The sequence below is a fragment of the Pseudophryne corroboree genome, chromosome 1 (assembly GCF_028390025.1).
Source record: "Pseudophryne corroboree isolate aPseCor3 chromosome 1, aPseCor3.hap2, whole genome shotgun sequence".
Taxonomy (NCBI): Eukaryota; Metazoa; Chordata; class Amphibia; order Anura; family Myobatrachidae; genus Pseudophryne; species Pseudophryne corroboree.
This window is the reverse complement of record NC_086444.1, coordinates 609,958,549-609,982,255: the sequence shown is the minus strand read 5'-3', so window position 1 is coordinate 609,982,255 and position 23,707 is coordinate 609,958,549. Positions and strand designations below refer to the sequence as shown.

The 23,707-nt window shown below is 46.0% G+C and overlaps 1 protein-coding gene across 2 annotated transcripts in view; it reads left to right on the top strand.

Annotated features, from left to right (window-relative positions):
- The window catches only part of AZU1 (azurocidin 1), a 29,878-nt gene extending 6,647 nt beyond the window's left edge, over nt 1-23,231 (top strand). For both annotated transcript variants that reach the window (XM_063914385.1, XM_063914383.1), the window contains exons 2-6: nt 2,123-2,298; nt 11,225-11,378; nt 20,151-20,292; nt 20,405-20,638; nt 22,879-23,231. In XM_063914385.1, coding sequence (XP_063770455.1) covers nt 2,193-2,298; nt 11,225-11,378; nt 20,151-20,292; nt 20,405-20,638; nt 22,879-23,028 — 786 coding nt within the window. In that variant the 5' untranslated portion in view covers nt 2,123-2,192 and the 3' untranslated portion in view covers nt 23,029-23,231. The remainder of the gene's footprint in view (nt 1-2,122; nt 2,299-11,224; nt 11,379-20,150; nt 20,293-20,404; nt 20,639-22,878) is intronic.
- Nucleotides 23,232-23,707: the final 476 nt, after the last annotated feature.

The following is a 23,707-nucleotide window of genomic DNA, read 5'->3' as shown; positions in this document are numbered from 1 at the left end:
TCGTCGTCTGATGATGTCCTTCCTTTGGATGAAACACATTGGGACTAAAAAACTGTGAGAGGATCCCTGTTTCTAGTGTCTGATACCAGCACAGTTGTTTTTTTCCAGATAAGCTTGTTTTATTATTGTTGATGTACACAAAAAATTATATTATGTAAAATTAGTGCAAGGGACTGGCAAGAAAAAGATGTGGAAGTTGTCATTATGACAAATATAACTTTTGAAATTATGTCATCCTGAATGTGTTCACAGGTAGTGTCACCGTGGGATGCTGAAGGAAGACATACTGATTCCCATCTATCCAAACAAATAAAGTGGAGGAAATGCTAAAAGGCATTTTGGGCGTCAGTGCTGCAGAAGTGCTGCAAGTCACTAAGGGGTCTATTCACTAAACCTTGGATGGAGATAAAATGGTCGGTTATAAAGTACCAGCCAATCAGGTCCTAACTGTCATATCACAGACTGGGTTTGAAAAATGACAGGAGCTGGTTGGCTGATACTTTAACTCCGTCCACTTTATCTCCACCCAAGCCTTAGTAAATATACCCCTAAGACCCAGGAGGAGACCACTAGGCTGCATCAGGTGCAACTGGAACTTCTGATACAGCAACAGGAAAGATAAGAAGGTGCAGCATTCTCTGCACAAAGTGTACATAGCAGGTACATGGCAAAAATACATTGCACAACAGTGATCAGTACAAAACATAAAAACAACAAAAACATGACATGGAGTGACAAGTCCAGGGAAAGGGTATGGCAACTCGTTGTAGCTAGAGACAACAGGCAGTTGTGAGTTGCAGAAGGCACAATAGCTCTTAGTGATCATGTACCCATCTTATGAGCCAGTATCAGACGCTGATGGGAGAAGGAGACAAAAAAAACAAGGCATGGCGCTGATGGGAATCCTTCCGGCTGCAGCTGATCTCTGCACATGCAGAGATCAGCATTGACGTGCGGTTCCCCTCCCAGCACTTTTAGTTCCAGTGTATGCACCCTAGAATACCATTTGCAAGGCATTCTGGGGTGCGATTTCGGGAGTGATGTCGGTCGTCAGACACCACCACATCATTCCCAGGGGATAGCTGCAATGGGAGGAAGTTCATACCACTTGTGCAGAGGACACAGTGGGCGGACCGGACATAGGTGTTGCGATCAAGCCAGGTGACAGACACCTGTCTGTGGTCGCATCACATAGGTGAGCGTCATACAAGTGGTTTACCTCCCCACTACCTTCCTTATCTTACTTGTTTGCCAAATTCTGTATCTCTGACTTATTTAGTTTACAGTGTTTATTGAACTATGGCCCTCATTCCGAGTTGTTCGCTCGCAAGCTGCTTTTAGCAGCTTTGCACACGCTAAGCCGCTGCCTACTGGGAGTGAATCTTAGCTTATCAAAATTGCGAACGAAAGATTCGCAATATTGCGAAAAGACTTCTCTGTGCAGTTTCTGAGTAGCTCGAGACTTACTCTTCCAGTGCGATCAGTTCAGTGCTTGTCATTCCTGGTTTGACGTCACAAACACACCCAGCGTTCGCCCAGACACTCCTCCGTTTCTCCAGCCACTCCCGCGTTTTTCCCAGAAACTGTAGCGTTTTTTCGCACACACCCATAAAACGGCCAGTTTCCGCCCAGAAACACCCACTTCCTGTCAATCACATTACGATCACCAGAACGAAGAAAAAACCTTGTAATGCCGTGAGTAAAATACCTAACTACATAGCAAATTGACTTGGCGCAGTCGCACTGCGGACATTGCGCTTGCGCAGTAGCGACTAATCGCTCCGTTGCGAGAAAAATATAACGAGCGAACAACTCGGAATGACCCCCTATGTCTTTTGTGTTTAGTGATAAGGTTAATTCAGTGTTTGGCAACAGGGTGAACACACACAAGGGCTTCAGCTATTAGGGTGTTCATTTAGTTGCTTGACCAAAAATATATTTTTTGCCCTATGAATAATGAGAGAAAAATAATGTAAGATGGAACCACTAAAGAGAAATTTAAACTTTGCCATAAAACCATGACTCTTCTTAGGCTAAAAACTGCTTATTTCATATACTTCAGATTTGTCTTAACGTTTTCCTCTTCCTTAATTTCCCTTTTCTTTATTCTGCACTTATGCAGATGCAACTCTCATTGTGGCTTAGGAAGAACAGTTGGTTGTGTAATGTAAGCGTTTGCTTAACAGCTATAAATGTGCTGGATCAGAGTGCTGGAATACAGAGCAGTGAGTAACAACATGGATCATCTGCTTTTACTAGGGACGATTATGTTGGTATGGCAGGTGAATGCAGATGCAGGTGAGTATTAGCGTGCATAATGCATTGCAAACTCAATTAGTACATGAAGAATTTAATTTGTGTACAGCATATTTATTATTTATTTATTAACAGTTTCTTGTATAGAACAGCATATTCCGTTGCGCTTTACAATTGGAAACAACAAAGATAAAACAAAACTGGATAATAAAAAACAGTCATAGAGGTAGGAAGGCCCTGCTCGCATGCTTACGATCTATAGGTAAGTAGGCATTGATACACAAGGATAAGTGCTATTTATTGCATAATTCTCCACCAGATTGCAACTTGGCCACACAGCAATGATGAACCGAGGTCAGGAGGAAGGGAAAGTGAAGAAGAGAAAATATGTGAGGATATGAGTGGACTGTACAGTGGGGATATAATTAAATAGGAAAGCTTGTGTAGGTCATGTGAGCTGTTCCGGAATTTGATAAGAATGCCTGAAGATGTGAGTTTTCAGGGAATGCTTGAAGGTTTGGAGACTAGAGGGGCGACTTATAGTGCATGGGAGGGCATTACACAGAGTGGGTGCAGCCCAAAGAAAGTCCTGCATTCTTGAATGGGAGTGAATAATGAGTGTGGATGAGAGACGTAGATCTTGTGCAAAGCGGATAGGTGAGGGTAGGAGACATTTTGAGATAAGCGAGATGTACGTTGGTGTAGTTTGGTTAATGGCCTACTATTGGGCGGTGGAAATAAAATTAACTCTGTTTTGAAAATGTTAAGTTTGTGGCGAGATGACATCCAAGATGAAATGGTAGAAATGCATTCAGTGACACGGACCAATGCAGATGGTGACAAATCAGGGGAGGATAGGTAGCTTCGAGTATCATCCGCGTACGGATGATACTGAAATCCAGAAGAGCTGATTAGTTTGCCAAGAGATGTGGTATAGATTGAGAAAAGTAGAGGACCTATGACTGAGCCTTGTGGTACTCCAACTGATAGAGGTATCAAAGAGGAGATGGAATCAGAGAACCGGCCACTAAAAGAGCGATTAGATAGGTAGGATAGCACTGTAATATAATATGTAATATAGTACATTATAGTATATTAGAGAAATACTGTAGTAGGGATGCAGGATAATGTGCTTGTAAAAAACTGTTACATGATCCTTTGCCATGCAGGGTGGGTGCAGGGAGATTATTAACGTGTAGACTCACTACACTAAGCCTTGAAAAGTAATACATTTCACGGTGCTAAAGTACCAGCCTACCAGCTCCCAACGGTCATTTTTCAAACCCAGCCTGTAACATGACAGCTATGAGCTGATTAACTGGTACTTTATCACTGTAAAATGTATCACTTTTCAAAGCTTAGTACATCTCCCCCATAGTCTCCAGGTAGGAGAGCATAAATAAAAAATAAAACTCCATATTGTTGTCCTAAAGGGGTGCTGGTGGCAATACATACGTTGATTTTAACCAGATATTATTATCTTGAAAATGTAGAAAATTAGTCTACAGAGAAAATGATCCATAAAGTTTTTTTTTTTTTTTAGTTTATCGTTATACAGGTTCTGTAATATAAATGGTAAACATTTGTTATGTTATGCGATAGATATGATTATTGAATAACTTGATTTAAACAGAATAGAAGGCGGTGCTATGTCTTATGCATAGATTATAAATGATTTACCATTTTTCAGTGTAGGGCCTCATTTAGAATAGATGTATGTGTAAAAATACTGTTTGCAAAATTGTAGGCTTGCGTGTGTACAGTATGTTGAGTCACATCTAGGGCAAAAATAACAACAACAGCAGAATGTCTATGTGGTGTTCAAATACTTTCCCCCACAATAGATGGAAATCCAACTTCACATGTTTAGTAATTAAAACATAAGTCACATTACCCTAATCATACAAAGGATTTTATAATATTTGCCCATATATACTAATAGATAATAGTGTCTTCTTGTACTAATGCAAGTTACATTTTCCATATACACCATAATTAAATGAAAACATTGCCACATCTATTGTTTACCATTTTAGAAATACACTGGAAATCTTCTTTACTGCAGTCGTCTAATTTGAAATAACAAGTTAAATGGCAATTAGAAGTAAAATAATCCAAAGTCTCAGTGCTTTAGATTGTAAACAAAATATTTACACATGCGTCAACCCTTATAGAATTTTGCTAACCCCATAAAGTGGGGCTTCGAAACATAGTTTATAGTTTAAGATACAGTGCGGGATGTACAGTGTTACGCATCACATCCGCGATACATCCCACCAATTATTGGGTACTTACCGGTGTTAATTGTGTCAGCATGTCCATAGAAATGCTATTAATATCACAAAAAGCAGCTCTCCTGATGAAAGCTCTCCTTTGCTATCACTGAACTGCCAGGTATAGGGCCCAGGAGTCCTTCTGCGCAAGCACAGTATGACGCGGGTGCTGCGGGAGGTTCTGGGAAATCTCAAAAGGAAATGCAGAAAGAAGTCCACAGTCTTCTATTGGGTAACGCCACTTAAAGATAACGTTATTCACTGGGTCCATACTCTGGAAATATGGGACATATGGGAATGTGACTAAAACTCTGAAAATGGCATTATTGTAGTTTTGGATGCATTTTCACCTTTTGTTTATCCCACGCACAATCCTTTAATTTAATCTATGCATTTATATACAGTCACCCATATCCGAAACTCTGAAATTATTTTAGCGCAAATGAGATAGCAACACCTTAAATTTTTTATGGTTCAATCTACCCAACTTTGTTTCATGTACAGAATTATTACAAGTATTTCTCTGACGTCCTAAGTGGATGCTGGGGACTCCGTCAGGACCATGGGGATTAGCGGCTCCGCAGGAGACAGGGCACAAAACTAAAGCTTTAGGATCAGGTGGTGTGTACTGGCTCCTCCCCCTATGACCCTCCTCCAAGCCTCAGTTAGGTTTTTGTGCCCGTCCGAGCAGGGTGCAATCTAGGTGGCTTTCTTAAGGAGCTGCTTAGAAAAAGTTTTTAGGTTTCTTATTTTCAGTGAGTCCTGCTGGCAACAGGCTCACTGCATCGAGGGACTTAGGGGAGAGAAGTTCAACTCACCTGCGTGCAGGATGGATTGGCTTCTTAGGCTACTGGACACCATTAGCTCCAGAGGGAGTCGGAACACAGGTCTCACCCTGGGGTTCGTCCCGGAGCCGCGCCGCCGACCCCCCTTGCAGATGCTGAAGATTGAAGGTCCAGAAACCGGCGGCAGAAGGCTTTTCAGTCTTCATGAAGGTAGCGCACAGCACTGCAGCTGTGCGCCATTGTTGTCACACACTTCACACCAACGGTCACGGAGGGTGCAGGGCGTTGCTGGGGGCGCCCTGGGCAGCAATGTATAGTACCTTATTCTGGCTAAAAATACATCACATATAGCCCCTGGAGGCTATATGGATGTATTTAACCCCTGCCAGGTCTCAGAAAAACGGGAGAAGAAGCCCGCCGAAAAGGGGGCGGGGCCTATTCTCCTCAGCACACAGCGCCATTTTCCCTCACAGAAATGCTGGTGGGAAGGCTCCCAGGCTCTCCCCTGCACTGCACTACAGAAACAGGGTTAAAACAGAGAGGGGGGGCACTTTTTGGCGATATGTATATATATATATTAAAATGCTATAAGGGAAAAACACTTATATAAAGGTTGTCCCTGTATAATATAGCGTTTTTGGTGTGTGCTGGCAAACTCTCCCTCTGTCTCCCCAAAGGGCTAGTGGGGTCCTGTCCTCTATCAGAGCATTCCCTGTGTGTGTGCTGTGTGTCGGTACTTGTGTGTCGACATGTATGAGGACGATGTTGGTGAGGAGGCGGAGCAATTGCCGGTAATGGTGATGTCACTCTCTAGGGAGTCGACACCGGAATGGATGGCTTATTTAAGGAATTACGTGATAATGTCAACACGCTGCAAGGTCGGTTGACGACATGAGACGGCCGGCAAACCAATTAGTACCTGTCCAGGCGTCTAAAACACCGTCAGGGGCGTTAAAACGTCCTTTTTACCTCAGTCGGTCGACACAGACACGGACACTGACTCCAGTGTCGACGGTGAAGAAACAAACGTATTTTCCTTTAGGGCCACACGTTACTTGTTAAGGGCAATGAAGGAGATGTTACATATTTCTGATACTACAAGTACCACAAAAAAGGGTATTATGTGGAGTGTGAAAAAACTACATGTAGTTTTTCCTGAATCAGATAAATTAAATGAAGTGTGTGATGATGCGTGGGTTTCCCCCGATAAAAAATTATTGGCGGTATACCCTTTCCCGCCAGAAGTTATGGCGCGTTGGGAAACACACCTTAGGGTGGATAAGGCGCTCACACGCTTATAAAAACAAGTGGCGTTACCGTCTCCAGATACGGACGCCCTCAAGGAGCCAACTGATAGGAAGTTGGAAAATATCCTAAAAAGTATACACACACATACTGGTGTTATACTGCGACCAGCGATCGCCTCAGCCTGGATGGGCAGCGCTGGGGTGGCTTGGTCGGATTCCCTGACTGGAAATATTGATACCCTTGACAGGGACAGTATTTTATTGACTATAGAGCATTTGAAAGATGCATTTCTATATATGCGAAACTCTGGCATCAAGAGTAAGTGCGATGTCCATATCTGCCAGACGATGTTTATGGACACGACAGTGGTCAGGTGATGCAGATTCCAAACGGCACATGGAAGTATTGCCGTATAAAGGGGAGGAGTTATTTGGGGTCGGTCCATCGGACCTGGTGGCCACGGCAACAGCTAGAAAATCCACCTTTTTTACCCCAAGTCACATCTCAGCAGAAAAAGACATAGTCTTTTCAGCCTCAGTCCTTTCGTCCCCATAATATCTGCCCAGGGATAGAGGTAAGGGAAGAAGACTGCAGCAGGCAGCCCATTCCCAGGAACAGAAGCCTTCCACCGCTTCTGCCAAGTCCTCAGCATGACGCTGGGGCCGTACAAACAGGTGCGGTGGGGGGTCGTCTCAAGAGTTTCAGCACGCAGTGGGCTCACTCGCAAGTGGACCCCTGGATCCTACAAGTAGTATCCCAGGGGTACAGATTGGAAATTCGAGACGTCTCCCCCTCGCAAGTTCCTGAAGTTTGCTTTACCAACGTCTACCTCCGACAGGGAGGCAGTATTGGAAACAATTCACAAGCTGTATTCCCAGCAGGTGATAATCAAAGTACCCCTCCTACAACAAGTAAAGGGGTATTATTCCACACTATATTGTGATACTGAAGCCAGACGGCTCGGTGAGACCTATTCTAAATGGAGTCACTCAGAGCAGTGATAGCGAACCAGGAAGAAGGGGACTATATGGTGTCCCTGGACATCAAGGATGCTTACCTCCATGTCCAAATTTGCCCTTCTCACAAAGGGTACCTCAGGTTCGTGGTACAAAACTGTCACTATCAGTTTCAGACGCTGCCGTTTGGATTGTCCACGGCACCCCGGGTCTTTACCAAGGTAATGGCCGAAATGATGATTCTTCTTCAAAGAAAAGGCGTCTTAATTATCCCTTACTTGGACGATCTCCTGATAAGGGCAAGGTCCAGAGAACAGTTGGAGGTCTGAGTAGCACTATCTCAAGTAGTTCTACGACAGCACGGGTGGATTCTAAATATTCCAAAATCGCAGCTGTCTCCGACGACACGTCTGCTGTTCCTAGGGATGATTCTGGACACAGTCCAGAAAAAGGTGTTTCTCCCGGAGGAGAAAGCCAGGGAGTTATCCGAGCTAGTCAGGAACCTCCTAAAACCAGGAAAAGTGTCAGTGCATCATTGCACAAGGGTCCTGGGAAAAATGGTGGCTTCTTACGAAGCGATTCCATTCGGCAGATTTCACGCAAGAACTTTTCAGTGGGATCTGCTGGACAAATGGTCCGGATCGCATCTTCAGATGCATCAGCGGATAACCCTGTCTCCAAGGACAAGGGTGTCTCTTCTGTGGTGGCTGCAGAGTGCTCATCTACTAAAGGGCCACAGTTATGCATTCAGGACTGGGTCCTGGTGACCACGGATTCCAGCTTGAAAGGCTGGGGAGCAGTCACACAGGGAAAAAATTTCCAGGGAGTGTGATCAAGTCTGGGGACTTCTCTCCGCATAAATATACTGGAGCTAAGAGCATTTTACAATGCTCTAAGCTTAGCAAGACCTCTGCTTCAAGGTCAGCCGGTATTGATCCAGTGGGACAACATCACGGCAGTCGCCCACGTAAACAGACAGGGCGGCACAAGAAGCAGGAGGACAATGGCAGAAACTGCAAGGATTCTTCGCTGGGCGGAAAATCATGTGATAGCACTGTCAGCAGTTTTTCATTCCGGGAGTGGACAACTGGGAAGCAGACTTCCTCAGCACGACCTCCACCCGGGAGAGTGGGGACTTCATCGAGAAGTTTTTTCCACATGATTGTGCACCGTTGGGAAAGACCAAAGGTGGACATGATGGCGTCCCGCCTGAACAAAAAACTGGACAGGTATTGCGCCAGGTCAAGAGACCCTCAGGCAATAGCTGTGGACGTTCTGGTAACACCAGGGGTGTACCAGTCGGTGTATGTGTTCCCTCCTCTGCTTCTCATACCAAGGGTACTGAGAATTATAAGACGTAGAGGAGTAAGAACTATACTCGTGGCTCCGGATGGGCCAAGAAGGACTTGGTACCCGGAACTTCAAGAGATGCTCACAGAGGACTCAGGGCCTCTGCCGATAAGAAGGGACTTGTTTCAGCAAGTACCATGTCTGTTCCAAGACTTACCGCGGCTGCGTTTGACGGCATGGCGGTTGAACGCCGGATCCTAAGGGAAAAATGCATTCCGGAAGAGGTCATTCCTACCCTGGTCAAAGCCAGGAAGGAGGTGACCGCACAACATTATCACCACATGTGGCGAAAATATGTTGCGTGGTGTGAGGCCAGGAAGGCCCCACGAAGAAATTTCAACTCGGTCGATTCCTGCATTTCCTGCAAACAGGAGTGTCTATGGGCCTCAAATTGGGGTCCATTAAGGTTCAAATTTCGGCCCTGTCGATTTTCTTCCAGAAAGAATTGGCTTCAGTTCCTGAAGTCCAGAATTTGACAAGGGAGTACTGCATATACAACCCCCTTTTGTGCCTCCAGTGGCACTGTGGGATCTCAACGTAGTCCTGGGATTCCTCAAATCACGTTGGTTTAAACCGCTCAAATCTGTGGATTTGAAATATCTCACATGGAAAGTGACCATGATGTTGGCCCTGGCCTCGGCCAGGCGAGTGTCAGAATTGGCGGCTTTGTCTCACAAAAGCCCATATCTGATTGTCCATTCGGACAGGGCAGAGCTGCGGACTCGTCCCCAGTTTCTCCCTAAGTTGGTGTCAGCGTTTCATCTGAACCAGCTTATTGTGGTACCTGCGGCTGCTAGAGACTTGGAGGACTCCAAGTTGCTAGATGTTGTCAGGGCCCTGAAAATATAGATTTCCAGGACGGCTGGAGTCAGGAAAACTGACTTGCTGTTATCCTGTATGCACCCAAAAAACTGGGTGCTCTTGCTTCTAAGCAGACGATTGCTAGTTGAATGTGTAGTACAATTCAGCTTGCACATTCTGTGGCAGGACTGCCACAGCCAAAATATATATAAATGCCCATTCCACAAGGAAGGTGGGCTCATCTTGGGCGACTGCCCGAGGGGTCTCGGCTTTACAACTTTGCCGAGCTGCTACTTGGTCAGGGGCACACCCTGGCTGAGGAGGACCTGGAGTTCTCTCACTCGGTGCTGCAGAGTCATCCGCACTCTCCCGCCCGTTTGGGAGTTTTGGTATAATCCCCATGGTCCTGACGGAGTCCCCAGCATCCACTTAGGACGTCAGAGAAAATAAGATTTTACTTACCGATAAATCTATTTCTCGTAGTCCGTAGTGGATGCTGGGCGCCCATCCCAAGTGCGGATTGTCTGCAATACTTGTACATAGTTGTTGTTACAAAAAAATCGGGTTGTTATTGTTGTGAGCCGTCTGTTCAGAGGCTCCTACGTTTGTCATACTGTTAACTGGGTTCAGATCACAAGTTGTACGGTGTGATTGGTGTGGCTGGTATGAGTCTTACCCGGGATTCAATATCCTTCCTTATTGTGTACGCTCGTCCGGGCACAGTATCCTAACTGAGGCTTGGAGGAGGGTCATAGGGGGAGGAGCCAGTACACACCACCTGATCCTAAAGCTTTAGTTTTGTGCCCTGTCTCCTGCGGAGCCGCTAATCCCCATGGTCCTGACGGAGTCCCCAGCATCCACTACGGACTACGAGAAATAGATTTATCGGTAAGTAAAATCTTATTTTTATAAAATTACCTTTAGACTATGTGAATACTGTGTATAAAAAATATAAATGCATTGCATCAGGGGCGTATTAACAGAGGAAGAGGCCCGTGTCCATCCTCCTCCACCTGGGTCTCCTCCTCTGTAGCTGGCGCTCGTCAGGGCAATAGAGGCTGAGCACTAGAGGGTGCACAAACTCTATTGTGCATGCGCAAATCTCTGGGAAAATGGTGTAGCGTCCATTTTCCCAGAGATGCTGCCACCAGTGGAGGACTTCAGAGAGACTAGTAATTTAAAATGGGTGCAGGGTGTACGGTGTGGGCAAGATATCTCAATATGTATATGCAAATATTCCAAAATACTGAAAAATCCAAAATCTCACTGTTTTATATAGTAACAAGTCTCCTGAGTGCTGCCTTCCTCTGGAATTATATATGAAGCTTTGCAAAACCCTGGGATGGCACAAGAGCATGTAACCTTTTCAGTAGTAGAGAGTTAACCAGACTGTACATAATGGCTTTAGGAGTCACTGATACATATTTGATGCATATATGTGAATTACTTTTTATATTTTATAAGATCCTATAACATTGCAATGATTTTATTATATTAGTTCTTTTCAAGTGAAATATAAATAAATGCTTTATGTGTGTAACAATTCTTCCCTCAGGTTCCTTCAAAACTAAAATTGTTGGAGGCAGAGAAGCCATACCCAACTCTCATCCTTACATTGCCTCACTACAGATAAGACGTCAGCATTTCTGTGGGGGATCACTAATCGCCCCTCAATTCCTAATGACTGCTGCCCATTGCCTGTCAAACCTGTAAGTATTTCCATTGAAAAGGGGATGGTTTGTATTATTGTATTCAATCTAACTATCCATTTGTATGTGAGCATTAATAGGTAAGGTCAGTTGTGCTGAATTTGTTTGGCTAACACAATTTCTGACACAGACATTTATGAGACAGAGGACACACAAAGTGCTGCTGTCATAGGGGGTAATTCAGAGTTGATCACAGCAGCATATTTGTTAGCAGTTGGGCAAAACCATGGGGGCCATTCCAAGTTGATCGTAGCTGTGCTAAATTTCGCTCAGCTCGATCGGCCCGCCCCCCCAATGGTCCTGCCACGCCTGAGTTGGCCGGACCACTCCCCCTAAACGGCGGCTTAACACCGCCGTCCAGCCCCCTCTCGTCTAGCAACAACCACCTCTGTCTTAGAGGCGATCACTAGGTAACGATAGCGGCCATGCGCTGGCGCACTGCGGCGCCGGTGCATGCGCAGTTCCGACCCGATCGCTACGCTGCGACAAACTGCAGCGAGCGATCGGGTCGGAATGGCCCCCCCATGTGCACTGCAGGTGTGGCAGATATAACATTTGCAGAGAGAATTAGATTTGGGTGGGTTATATTATTTCTGTGCAGGGTAATACTGGCTGCTTTATTTTTACACTGCAATTTAGATTGCAGATTGAACACACCCCACCCAAATCTAACTCTCTCTGCACATGTTATATCTGCCCCCTTGCAGTGCACTGGGGGGGTCATTCCGAGTTGATCGCTCGCTGTCGATTTTCGCAGCGCAGCGTTCGGGTGAAAAAACGGCATTTATGCGCAAGCATATGGGCCGCAATGCGCACGTGCATTGTACCGGTACAAAGCCCGTTGTGGTTGTGCACAGGTTGTAGCAAAGTTTTCCTTCGCACTGACGGCCGCAAGAAGATTGACACGAAGGGGGCGTTACTGGGTGTCAACTGACCGTTTTCAGGGAGTGTTTGCAAAAACGCAGGCGTGTCTGAAATAACGCAGGCGTGGCTGGGCGTTCACTGGACTGGTGTATGACGTCAAATCCGGACACGAATAGGCTGAAGTGATCGCAAGCGCTGAGTAGGTTCAGAGCTACTCTGAAACTGCACAAACTGTTTTTGTAGAGCTCGGCTGCACATGCGTTCACACTTCTGCTAAGCTAAAATACACTCCTCAGTGGGCGGCGGCATAGCGTTTGCACGGCTGCTAAAACTAGCTAGCGAGCGATCAACTCGGAATGACCCCCGTGGTTTTGCCCAACTGCTAACAAATTTGCTGCTGCGATCAACTCTGAATTAGGCCCATAGTTTGCAATGGATTAATACTCCATATGTACATCAATCCAGAGTATGCTTAGATTTGCCTTCATTAATAGCAAGCACAAATCTGCTGATCTGAAGGTAAACCCTTCCTAGGGGCTAATTCAGACCTGATCGCTAGGCTGCGTTTTCATACAGCGGGCAATCATGTCTAAACTGCGCAGGCGTGTCGCATGGGTACAAAGCGGTTCGCCGCTCAGCGATGGGTTTGTGCAACAGATCCGTTCGCACGGGCGTTCGCAAGGAGATTGACAGGAAGAAGGCGTTTGTGGGTGGTAACTGATCATTTTCTAGGAGTGGTTGGAAAAACGCAGGTGTGTCCAAGCGTTTGCAGGGAGGGTTCCTGACGTCAATTCCAGGCCCGGACAGGCTGATGTGTTCGCAGCGGCTGAGTAAGTCCTGGGCTGCACAGAGACTGCACAAAATCTGTTTGTACAGCTCTGCTACACATGCGTTCGCACACTTGCAAAGCGAAAATAGACTCCCATATGGGTGGTGACTATGCGAACGCAGGACTGCAAAAAATACCTAGCGAGCGAACAGGTCTGAATTAGCCCCCTAGTCCAGTCCGTTTATCGGACATATACAATTTTGTTAGGTATATTCACCAATGCCCATGAAGTTTCTTAATCCAATATAGCTCACATGATTATGTGCCACATGATTAATTTAATAATAAATCGGAACTGAGATATTTTGGGTTGCAATCCCTTCATTTTCAAGAAACATACAGCTGATATAACACAGCAGTACACCGCCTGGCAGCGATACCTCAGCAGATATACCACACAGAATAGATACCACAGCAACACCACACCACCTGACAGAGATACCACAGCAGCACACCACACAGCAGAGATACCACAGCAGCACATCACACAGCAGAGATACCACAGCAGCACACCACACAGCAGAGATACCACAGCAGCACATCACACAGCAGAGATACCACAGCAGCACACCATTCAGCAGATATACCACAGCAGCACACCACACAGCAGATACCACAGCAGCACACCTCACAGCAGATATACCACAGCAGCAGATATACCACAGCAGCACACCACACAGCAGATACCACAGCAGCACAACATCCAGCAGATATACCACAGCCGCACACCATCCAGAAGAGATACCACAGCAGCACACCACCCAGCAGATATACCACAGCAGCATACCACCTGGCAGATATACCACAGCAGCACACCACCCGGCAGAGATACCAGAGCAGCACACCACACCGCAGATATACCACAGCTGCACACCACATGGCAGAGATACCACAGTAACACACCGCACCGCAGATATACCACAGCAGCATACCACATGGCAGAGATACCACAGCAGCACCCCACCCCTGGCAGAGATACCACAGCAGCACACCACACCGCAGACATACCACAGCACACAGCAAAGATAACAAAGCAGCACACCACACAGCAGAGATACCACAACAGCACACCACACAGCAAAGAACCACAGCAGCACACCACACTGCAGAGATGCCACAGCACACAGCAGAGATACAACAGCAGCACACCACATTGCAAATATACCATTTACAGCTGAGATCCAGTAATGTGAGCGTTTCAGGCACTTTTACATGATGCTGCTGGTATGTGATTCTTGTATCTGCTAATCCAATGCAGGAGAACTTATATATTAATTAGACTTTCTCTTACGTCCTAGAGGATGCTGGGGTTCCATTTAGTACCATGGGGTATAGACGGGTCCACCAGGAGCCACGGGCACTTCAAGAGTTTAATAGTGTGGGCTGGCTCCTCCCTCTATGCCCCACCTACCAGACTCAGTTTAGAAAATGTGCCCGGAGGAGCCGGTCACAGCTAGGGGAGCTCTTAGGAGTTTTTCTAGTTTTATTGTTTTCTGAGTTTGTTAGGTTACAGGAAGACTGCTGGCAACAGCCTCCCTGCTTCGTGGGACTTAGGGGGGAGTAGGAACCAACTCTTGAAGTTAATGGTTCTCTATCTCCGCTGACAGGACACTGAGCTCCTGAGGGTGCTGATCGCATGCCCACGAGGCGACCGCTCACTCCCGCAGCACGGCCGCCACACCCTAACAGAGCCAGAAGAAAGAAGAGTGGTGAGTACAGAGCGGGCGGCTCGGTTAGCGGGTCGCCGGCGGGAATGGCGGCACAAAGGTGGGAGCGCAGCTCTGACAGGCTGCACTCCGGCAGGCTCAGCAACACACTGGGTTGGCGTTTGAGGGGCGACCTGGGCCAGCGCAATTCACCCTAAACTGGTCACTTGGCTAACAGGGGCTTATCCCTGCTGTTAGCGACAAACACCTCAGGCCAGTATAAACAACTTAGTGCGGGAAGGCGCGGGCGATTGCAAGGGGCTGGGCTTCCTCTCAGAGCGGATCCAGCACTCACCAGCGCCATTTTCTCCCTGCAGATAACAGTAAACCGACGCTGACAGGGAGCGCTGCCCTCCAGATAACTCCAGCTATACCTCTGCGGTACCAGGGTGTTATAGACAGTGGGTGAGTGTGGTAACAGTACTAACTACCCTATTAAGGTTAGTTGGTCAGCGCCGGGCTTTTATCATAATAACTGCCTACTGGGGCGCTGTGTGGCTGGCTCCTTATACTCTGTGACTCTCTGAAGGTACTCTGGGGAAAATTGTGTCTGACATTTTCCTGTGTGTGTGTTTGTGTGTGTGTGTGTAAGTGTATATATCTCACATTACCATGTCTAAGGGCTCTGTGTCCTGTGCTGCAGAGTGTTTATCTTCTCCTGAGGAGTCTATTCCATGTACTCAGGACTGCAATGTGCTTTCCCAGCCTTCTTTTCAGAACCCCCATGGGTGGATTCTTTAAGGGGAATGATATCCCAGATTTCAACAAGGATGTCACATAATGAGAATGAAACTCAGTTTTTGAGAAAATCTGTGGAGGGTTTGACATACTCAACCCCCACTGCTTCGTCTAAGACCCCCCCTACATACCCACAAAAAGTACACTTGCCCAGATAATGCAAGCTGACACTGACACTGACTCTGATACAGGGAACGGTGATGGGGATATGCAAGGGGGGGATGCATCACTTGCACAGGGAGTGCAACTAATGATTGAAGCCATTAGGGACATTTTACATATTACTGAGGAGGTACCTGAGCAGGTAGAGGAATCTAATTTTACAGAAAGTAAGAAATCCTTGCTTACCTTCCCGGCTTCTGAGGAGTTAAACTCTTTGTTTGAAAAATCCTGGGAAAACCCAGAAAAAAAATTCCAGATCCCAAAAAGGGTTCTCATTGCTTTCCCTTTCCCTGAAGAGGACAGGAAAAAGTGGGAAAACCCCCCTATAGTAGACGCTTCTGTATCTAGATTGTCAAAGAAGGTGGTTTTACCTGTCCCTGGTTCAACCACTGTAAAAGAGCCGGCTGACCGCCAGATTGAGACTACGCTCAAATCACTATACGCAGGTACTGGCGTAGCTTTAAGACCCACTATTGCTTGTGCGTGGATTTCTAAAGCCATAGTAAAGTGGTCACGCACGTTACTAGAAGACTTAGATACTATGGATAGGAGTGACATTGAATTGTTTTTGCGTCACATACAGGATTCTGCAGGTTTCATGGTGGAGGCCATGAAGGACCTTGGCATGCTGAATGCAAGGGCTACTTCCATGGCAGTCTCGGCATGCAGAGGACTCTGGCTACGCCAATGGACTGCAGATGCAGAATCCAAGAAAAGTGTGGAGAACCTACCCTTCACAGGTCAGGCTCTGTTTGGGTACGCATTGGATGCATGGATCTCCACGGCAACTGCGGGTAAGTCAACCTTTCTTCCCTCAGCAGCACCACCGCCTAGGAAATCTTATCTTACATATACACTGCAGTCCTTTCGGAGCGCGAAAGTTAGAAAATCCAAATCCCCTTCCACTTTCTTTAGAAGTGGACGGGGAAAATCCAGAAAACCTGCACCAACAGGTTCTCAGGAACAGAAACCAGGTTCTTCTTCCTTAACGTCTTCAGCATGACGGTGGACCTCCCAGCCTGGAGATCGGGCAGGTGGGAGCGAGACTAAAGGATTTCAGTCACATCTGGGCGTCATCATGCCTAGACCCCTGGGTAAAAGATATTGTTACCCAGAGGTACAGACTGGAGTTTCAAGTGCTCCCACCTCACAGATTCTTCAAATCAAGCTTACCAGCTTTGCTGACAGAAAGTGCTATCCTACAGGAAGCCATTCAAAAAATGGTTCAAACAAATGTCATTGTTGCAGTTCCACCTCACCAAAAACACAAGGGTTATTACTCAAACCTGTTTGTGGTATCGAAACCGGATGGTTCGGTAAGGCCGAAATTAAACCTAAAATCATTGAACCCCTACTTGAGGGAATTCAAGTTCAAGATGGAGTCTCTGAGAGCGGTGATCTCAGGTCTGGAGGAGGGGGAATTCCTAGTATCCCTGGATATTAAGGATGCGTACCTTCACATTCCGATCTGGCCACCTCACCAGGCTTATCTTTGATTTGCGCTGCTGGACTGTTACTATCAGTTCCAGGGGCTGCCATTTGGCCTCTTCACAGCACCGAGGGTGTTCACCAAGATCATGGCAGAGATGATGCTACTCCTCCGCAAGCAGGGAGTGAACATAATTCCACATCTGGACAATCTGCTGCTGAAAGCATCTTCCAGGGAGAGACTGTTACAGAGTATTGCTCTCTCAACTCGACTACTCCAGGATCATGGGTGGATCCTGAACCTTCCAAAGTCACATTTGGAGCCGACAAGGAGACTGCCCTTCCTGGGGATGATACTCGACACGGAAGTGCAGAGGATCTTTCAACCAGTGGAGAAAGCGTTGGTGATCCAATCAATGGTCCGGGATGTCCTGAAACCACCCTGGGTATCGGTTCATCAGTGCATTCACCTTCTGGGGAAGATGGTAGCCTCCTACGAGGCTCTACAGTACAGAAGATTTCATGCAAGGTCCTTCCAATTGGATCTCCTGGACAAATGGTCGGGATCTCATCTTCACATGCACCAGCGGATACGCCTGTCGCCGAAAGCCAGAATTTCACTCCTCTGGTGGCTGCTAGCTTCTCACCTTCTCGAGGGCTGCAGGTTCGGGATTCAGAATTGGATCCTTCTAACCACGGATGCAAGTCTCAGAGGTTGGGGAGCAGTCACCCAAGGGGAAAACTTCCAAGTCTGGAATCCATCCTTTCGATAAATATTCTGTAACTAAGGGCCATATACAACGGCCTTCTACAAGCGGCACATCTTCTGCAAGATCAGACCATTCAGGTTCAGTCGGACAATGTAACGGCAATGTCCTACATAAACCGACAGGATGGAACGAAGAGCAGAGCGGCGATGTCAGAGGTAACAAGAATACTCCTCTGGGCAGTAAAGCACGCGGTGGCACTGTCAGCAATCTTCATTCCGGGAGTGGACAACTGGGAAGCGGACTTCCTAAGCCGACACGATCTCCATCCTGGAGAATGGGGCCTCCACCCGGAGTTATTCGCAGAGGTAACAAGTCGATGGGGTGTACCTCAAATAGACATGGCCTCCCGCCTCAACAAGAAGCTTCAGAGGTACTGTTCCAGGTCAAGAGACCCACAAGCAGTGGCGGTGGACGCCCTTGTAACTCCATGGGTGTCCCGGTCAGTGTATGTGTTCCCTCCACTTCCACTCATCTCAAGGATTCTCAAAATAATAAAAATAACCAGAGTTCAGGCGATCCTCATTGCTTCGGACTGGCCAAGGAGGTCTCTTCCTCTTCACGAGGACCTTCTACAACAGGGGCCGTTCGCATATCAAGACTTACCTCGGCTATGTTTGACGGCATGCAGGTTGAATGCCAGATCTTAGCTCGGAAGGGCATTCCGAACAAGGTCATTCCTACTCTGATCCATGCTAGGAAGGGAGTAACGTCTAAACATTACCATCAGATTTGGAAAAAGTATGTGTCTTGGTGTGAATCCAAGGAGTTTCCTACGGTGGAGTTTCAACTAGGACGGTTTCTCCTCTTTCTGCAAGCAGGTGTGGATATGGGCCTATGCCTGGGCTCCATAAAAGTCCACATTTCGACCTTGTCCATTTTCTTCCAGAAACAATTGGCTGCTCTCCCTGAGGTTCAGACATTCTTGAAAGGGGCTCTGCACATCCAACCACCCTTTGTGCCTCCTACGGCACAATGGGATCTTAATGTGGTGCTGCAGTTCCTGCAGTCGGATTGGTTCAAGCCTTTACAGGAGGTGGACGGCAAATTTCTTGCTTGGAAGGCGGTCACACTGTTGGCATTGGCATCTGCTAGATGTGTGTCAGAATTGGGGGCGTTGTCCTGCAAGAGCCCCTACTTGATTTTCCATGAAGATAGAGCTAAACTCAGAACGCGTCAGCAATTTCTTCCAAAGGTTGTGTCGGCTTTTCATATCAACCAACCTATTTGGGGCCTGTGGCTACTGACTCCTCAATTACCTCAAAGTCCTTGGATGTTGTGAGGGCTTTGAAAATATATGTGAAGAGAACTTCTCGTCACAGTGAGTTGGACGCTCTGTTTGTCCTTTATGATCCCAACAAGGTTGGGTCTCCTGCTTCTAAGCAGACGATTTCTCGCTGGATCAGGTTTACTACCCAGCATGCTTATTTTATGGCATGCTTGCCGTGTCCAAGATCTGTTCAGGCCCACTCTACTCGTAAAGTGGGTTCTTCCTGGGCGGCTGCCCGGGGTGTCTCGGCTTTACAGCTTTGCCGAACAGCTACTTGGTCAGGGTCGAACACGTTTGCGAAGTTCTACAAGTTTTATACTTTGGCCTCTGAGGACCTAAAGTTTGGTCAATCGGTTCTGCAGGAACCTCAGCACTCTCCCTCCCGTTCTGGGAGCTTTGGTACATCCCCATGGTACTAAATGGAACCCAGGCATCCTCTAAAACGTAAGAGAAAATAGGATTTTAATTACCTACCTGTAAATCTTTTTCTCGAAGTCCGTAGAGGATGATGTGCGCCGGCCCTGTGCTTCGTTTTCCTGCATTGTTACTTGATTAAGTATCGTTGGTTCAGTCGTTGCTAAATCGTTTCAGTTTGGTTAGTTTGGCTTTCCTTTTGTTATGTGTGAGCTGGTGTGTATCTCACCACTATCTGTGTATTTCCTTCTTTCAAAGTATGTCCGTCTCCTCGGGCTCAGTTTCTAGACTGAGTCTGGTAGGAGGGGAATAGAGGGAGGAGCCAGCCCACACTATTAAACTGTTGAAGTGCCCGTGGCTCCTGGTGGACCCGCCTATACCCCATTGTACTAAATGGAACCCCAGCATCCTCTACGGACTACGAGAAAAGGATTTACCGGTAGGTAATTAAAATCCTATTTTTACTATTGTCCACTGAGACAATTGCACTTTGTAAATGATGGGTATGTTGTAAATTCCAGCACATGTGTGTAATATGTACCACTTTATCAGATCAACCTTTCACTTAGCATGCTACTCCCTTTTACAACTTAGGAATCCAAATATGGTGACTGTGGTATTGGGGGCCCATTCTCTTCTTACCAACGAGGACTCCAAACAAACTTTTAGAATCTCCCAAGTCTTTGAGAATGGTTTTAATCCTCAGACACTGGAAAATGATATCCTGATATTCAAGGTGAGAATACTGTCAGAAGTTGTCATGTCTTGTGATGTCTGAGAGATGCTGCATATACTCCATTATTCTTATATATTCTTATTTATAATTGGCCTTTTTGTTCTGCCTGCAGCTTGACAGGAGAGTATCTTTGAACCCCAGAGTACAAGTAGTGGCTCTACCCCGTGACAATGAGACAGTCCCAACTGGAACAGCATGTGTCACTTCAGGATGGGGGCAACTGGGAACTAATGCGCGAATTCCTGACCGCCTGCAGGAGCTCAATGTGACTGTGACTAGCAGAGACTTATGCCGTCCCAACAACATTTGTACAGGAGTATTTATGCGTCAGGCTGGAATATGTTTTGTGAGTGACGGGAAACAATTGCAAATGCTGTATGTTGATGATAAAAATTCAGGAAGAGGACAGAGAGCAACTTGAAGTCTGGTGGGCAGTCACAAATAGGTTGGAGACCCTACCTGACTCAAGTACCCTCATGATATATGTAATAAAGAAAGATATATATTCATATATTTATTTATACACACAGACACAATTACAGTAAACACTGGACTTCATTTATAGCTACATTGTCACTATGTAACCATACATTATGTATCAGAACAAAATTTAACTATTTATGACACGTCCTGGGAATTCTGAAGAGTCAATGTGTGACAGGTGTCTGTGGGTTCCACAGCAAGGAAGTGTCACAAGCTGGAAAATCAGTAGTGACAGCTGAGTGTGTGCGGAGCCGGTCCTAACCAATATGATTCCCTAGGCAAGATTTTGGCTGGTGCCCCCTAGCACCACCGCTAGTTCCACCTCTGACCCTGCACCCCTTTCCCATTCCCAGCACCATCACCCCTTACCCATTGCAGTCCTCCTACCCCTATATTTTAAATAGGAACAGTGCGCACATTCGGCGCACACCCCAAAAAGGGAAGGGGCATGACCACACAATAGTACACCGAATTCAAATTACACCACACAGTAGAGCACCTTATACACATAATGCTACACTTTAGTAATGCCTTTATACTCATAATACCAAGAAAATTAATGCCTCTTACACATATGACACACATTATTAATGTCCTTATAAACATAATGCACCTTACTCACTAGGCCAACTTTTATTAATGCCCTTATACACATCATGCCCCTTACACATATGTCACACATTATTAATGCCCTAATAGATATAATGTTCCTTACACATATGCTGCACATTATTAATGCCCTTATATACATAATGACACACATAATGTCCCTTACACATATGCCACACATTATTAATGCATTTATACACGACATACATAATGTCCCTTACACATATGCCGCACATTATTAATGCCCTTATAAACAGCCGCTATAACACTTCCTGAGGCGAAGCAGGAAGGGACAGCAACAAGATGTATTAACATCTTGTCTGCCGAAGCGGGGGAGTGAAAGCTCCCCCCTCCAGCGATGTCACCCTGACCTCACAGCGGTGTCTCCTTCCCAGCCGGCTCCCTCTGCGCATGCGCGAGATCCCCAGCACTATCAGGAGCCGGCACCCGCCACAGCCAGGGACAGCTCTGTCCCTGCTGTGGTCTATGGGCATTGCCACCTGCAGCAGTAGAAATCAACAGCTGCAGGTGTCGGAACGGTCAGCATCCATTGCCCTCACATATCGTGCCCACACCGCAGCCTTCTTACATAGGGGAGAAGTGGTATAGTGCACATAACATGCCCTGATACCACTTCTCCCCCATATCGCACCTTCATACATTTACCCATATGTCCCTTACACATATGCCACACATTATTAATGCATTTATACACATGACACACATACTGTCCCTTACAAATATGCTGAACACTATTGCACAACCAACCCACCTGTACACAGCACTTACACGGCATCTAACACTGTGACCTCTGCCTCTGCTTGGACACAGATGTGTCCCCATACATCTTGCCTCAATATGCCATGCAGCAGCTCTAGGCCAGCTCTGCTAACATCGGGCACCTTTTTTGCCAAAAATACACTGATATGTGACTAGGACACACAAGCAGCTTCTGCTGATTAAAATTATATGCTGCGTGTCTATATTCTGTGTGTGACTGTATCTGCATATGAAATGCTACGTTACAGTGATTTCCAGGAATACTCTAACATAGCATTTTTTGTGCAGATACAGCCGCAGTCACACACATGATATAGGTATGCCATATATCATTTTAATCAGCATAAGCTGCTTGTGCCTCTAGGCATTCCAAATGGCCTAGGCATTTGTCTAGTTTGTCTATGCCTAGGGCCAGTTCTGAGTTTGTGGGAGTGCTGGCTATATACTGTGTAGCTACAAAGTTGGAGTCTTGGTAACCGAGTTGAGTGTGAGTTCAGTTAAGAAAATGCCTTCTAGGCAATCAAGTATTAGTCATACTGATGAGTAGCAAAATAGAAAGTAATACTTGCCTATTCTTCTGGAATATGGGTGAGTGAAATAGGTGTCCAGGAGCATGATGATGTGGTTAGCAGGGAATCATGGACTACCATCATGGCTCTCTGTGGATTAATGACACACACACAAACATTTAATACAGTTTTCTTGTTTTTTCAGGGTGACTCTGGAGGACCACTTGTATGCAATGGGGTGATTCAAGGAATTTCATCTTTCATAATCCAGAGCTGTGGAAATGGGGTAGCTCCTGATTTCTTCTCACGTGTTGCACTTTTTCGAAACTTCATTGATCGAGCCATCAATAGCTGAAAGGGTACAAAACTCTCCCATGTAACTGTTTAAGTGTACGCATGTATCTTTCCTTACAATGCATACTGTTCTTGAAGGTATTTCTCCAATTAAATAATTAACTCCTAAAGCTTTTTAGAATATTGCATATTACTGATTAGCAACATTAACTATATGGCTATATACATGAATTCTTATTAAAAGAAGAAAATTGTGTGTTTCTAGTGCAGTGTTGTCTGTGTCTTTGTATAGTGTATGTGTTGTTTAGCTCTGTATGTGAGTGTCATATGCGACCATAGCTTGTCTCCCCAACATTATTTTGTTATGCTGTTGGTAGTATAGTAGCTCTGTGGCTGGATACATCCAAAACAATTCTAGTATAGACAGCAAATAGACTATTCAGACTCAGATTGTCAGTCCAAAGGTTCTTCCTTTATTAACTTTTAGCATTGTTCATTGCATGCTACAATAAAAATGAATATATAGATAAAATGTGGTTCTAGGACCCTTTGCTGAGGTTAAAATAATAATACATAAGAGACTTCTTTTTCACTTTGAATCTTCTGTGGGAGCCCGTCTCATACGTCAAATATACAAAGAAACATAAAGAGAGAAATCCTGACAAGGGTTGAAGAAACAGTAGGAGATATAGATCTAGTCACCTTTATAATATTCTACAAAGGTCCGCATACCCCATTCA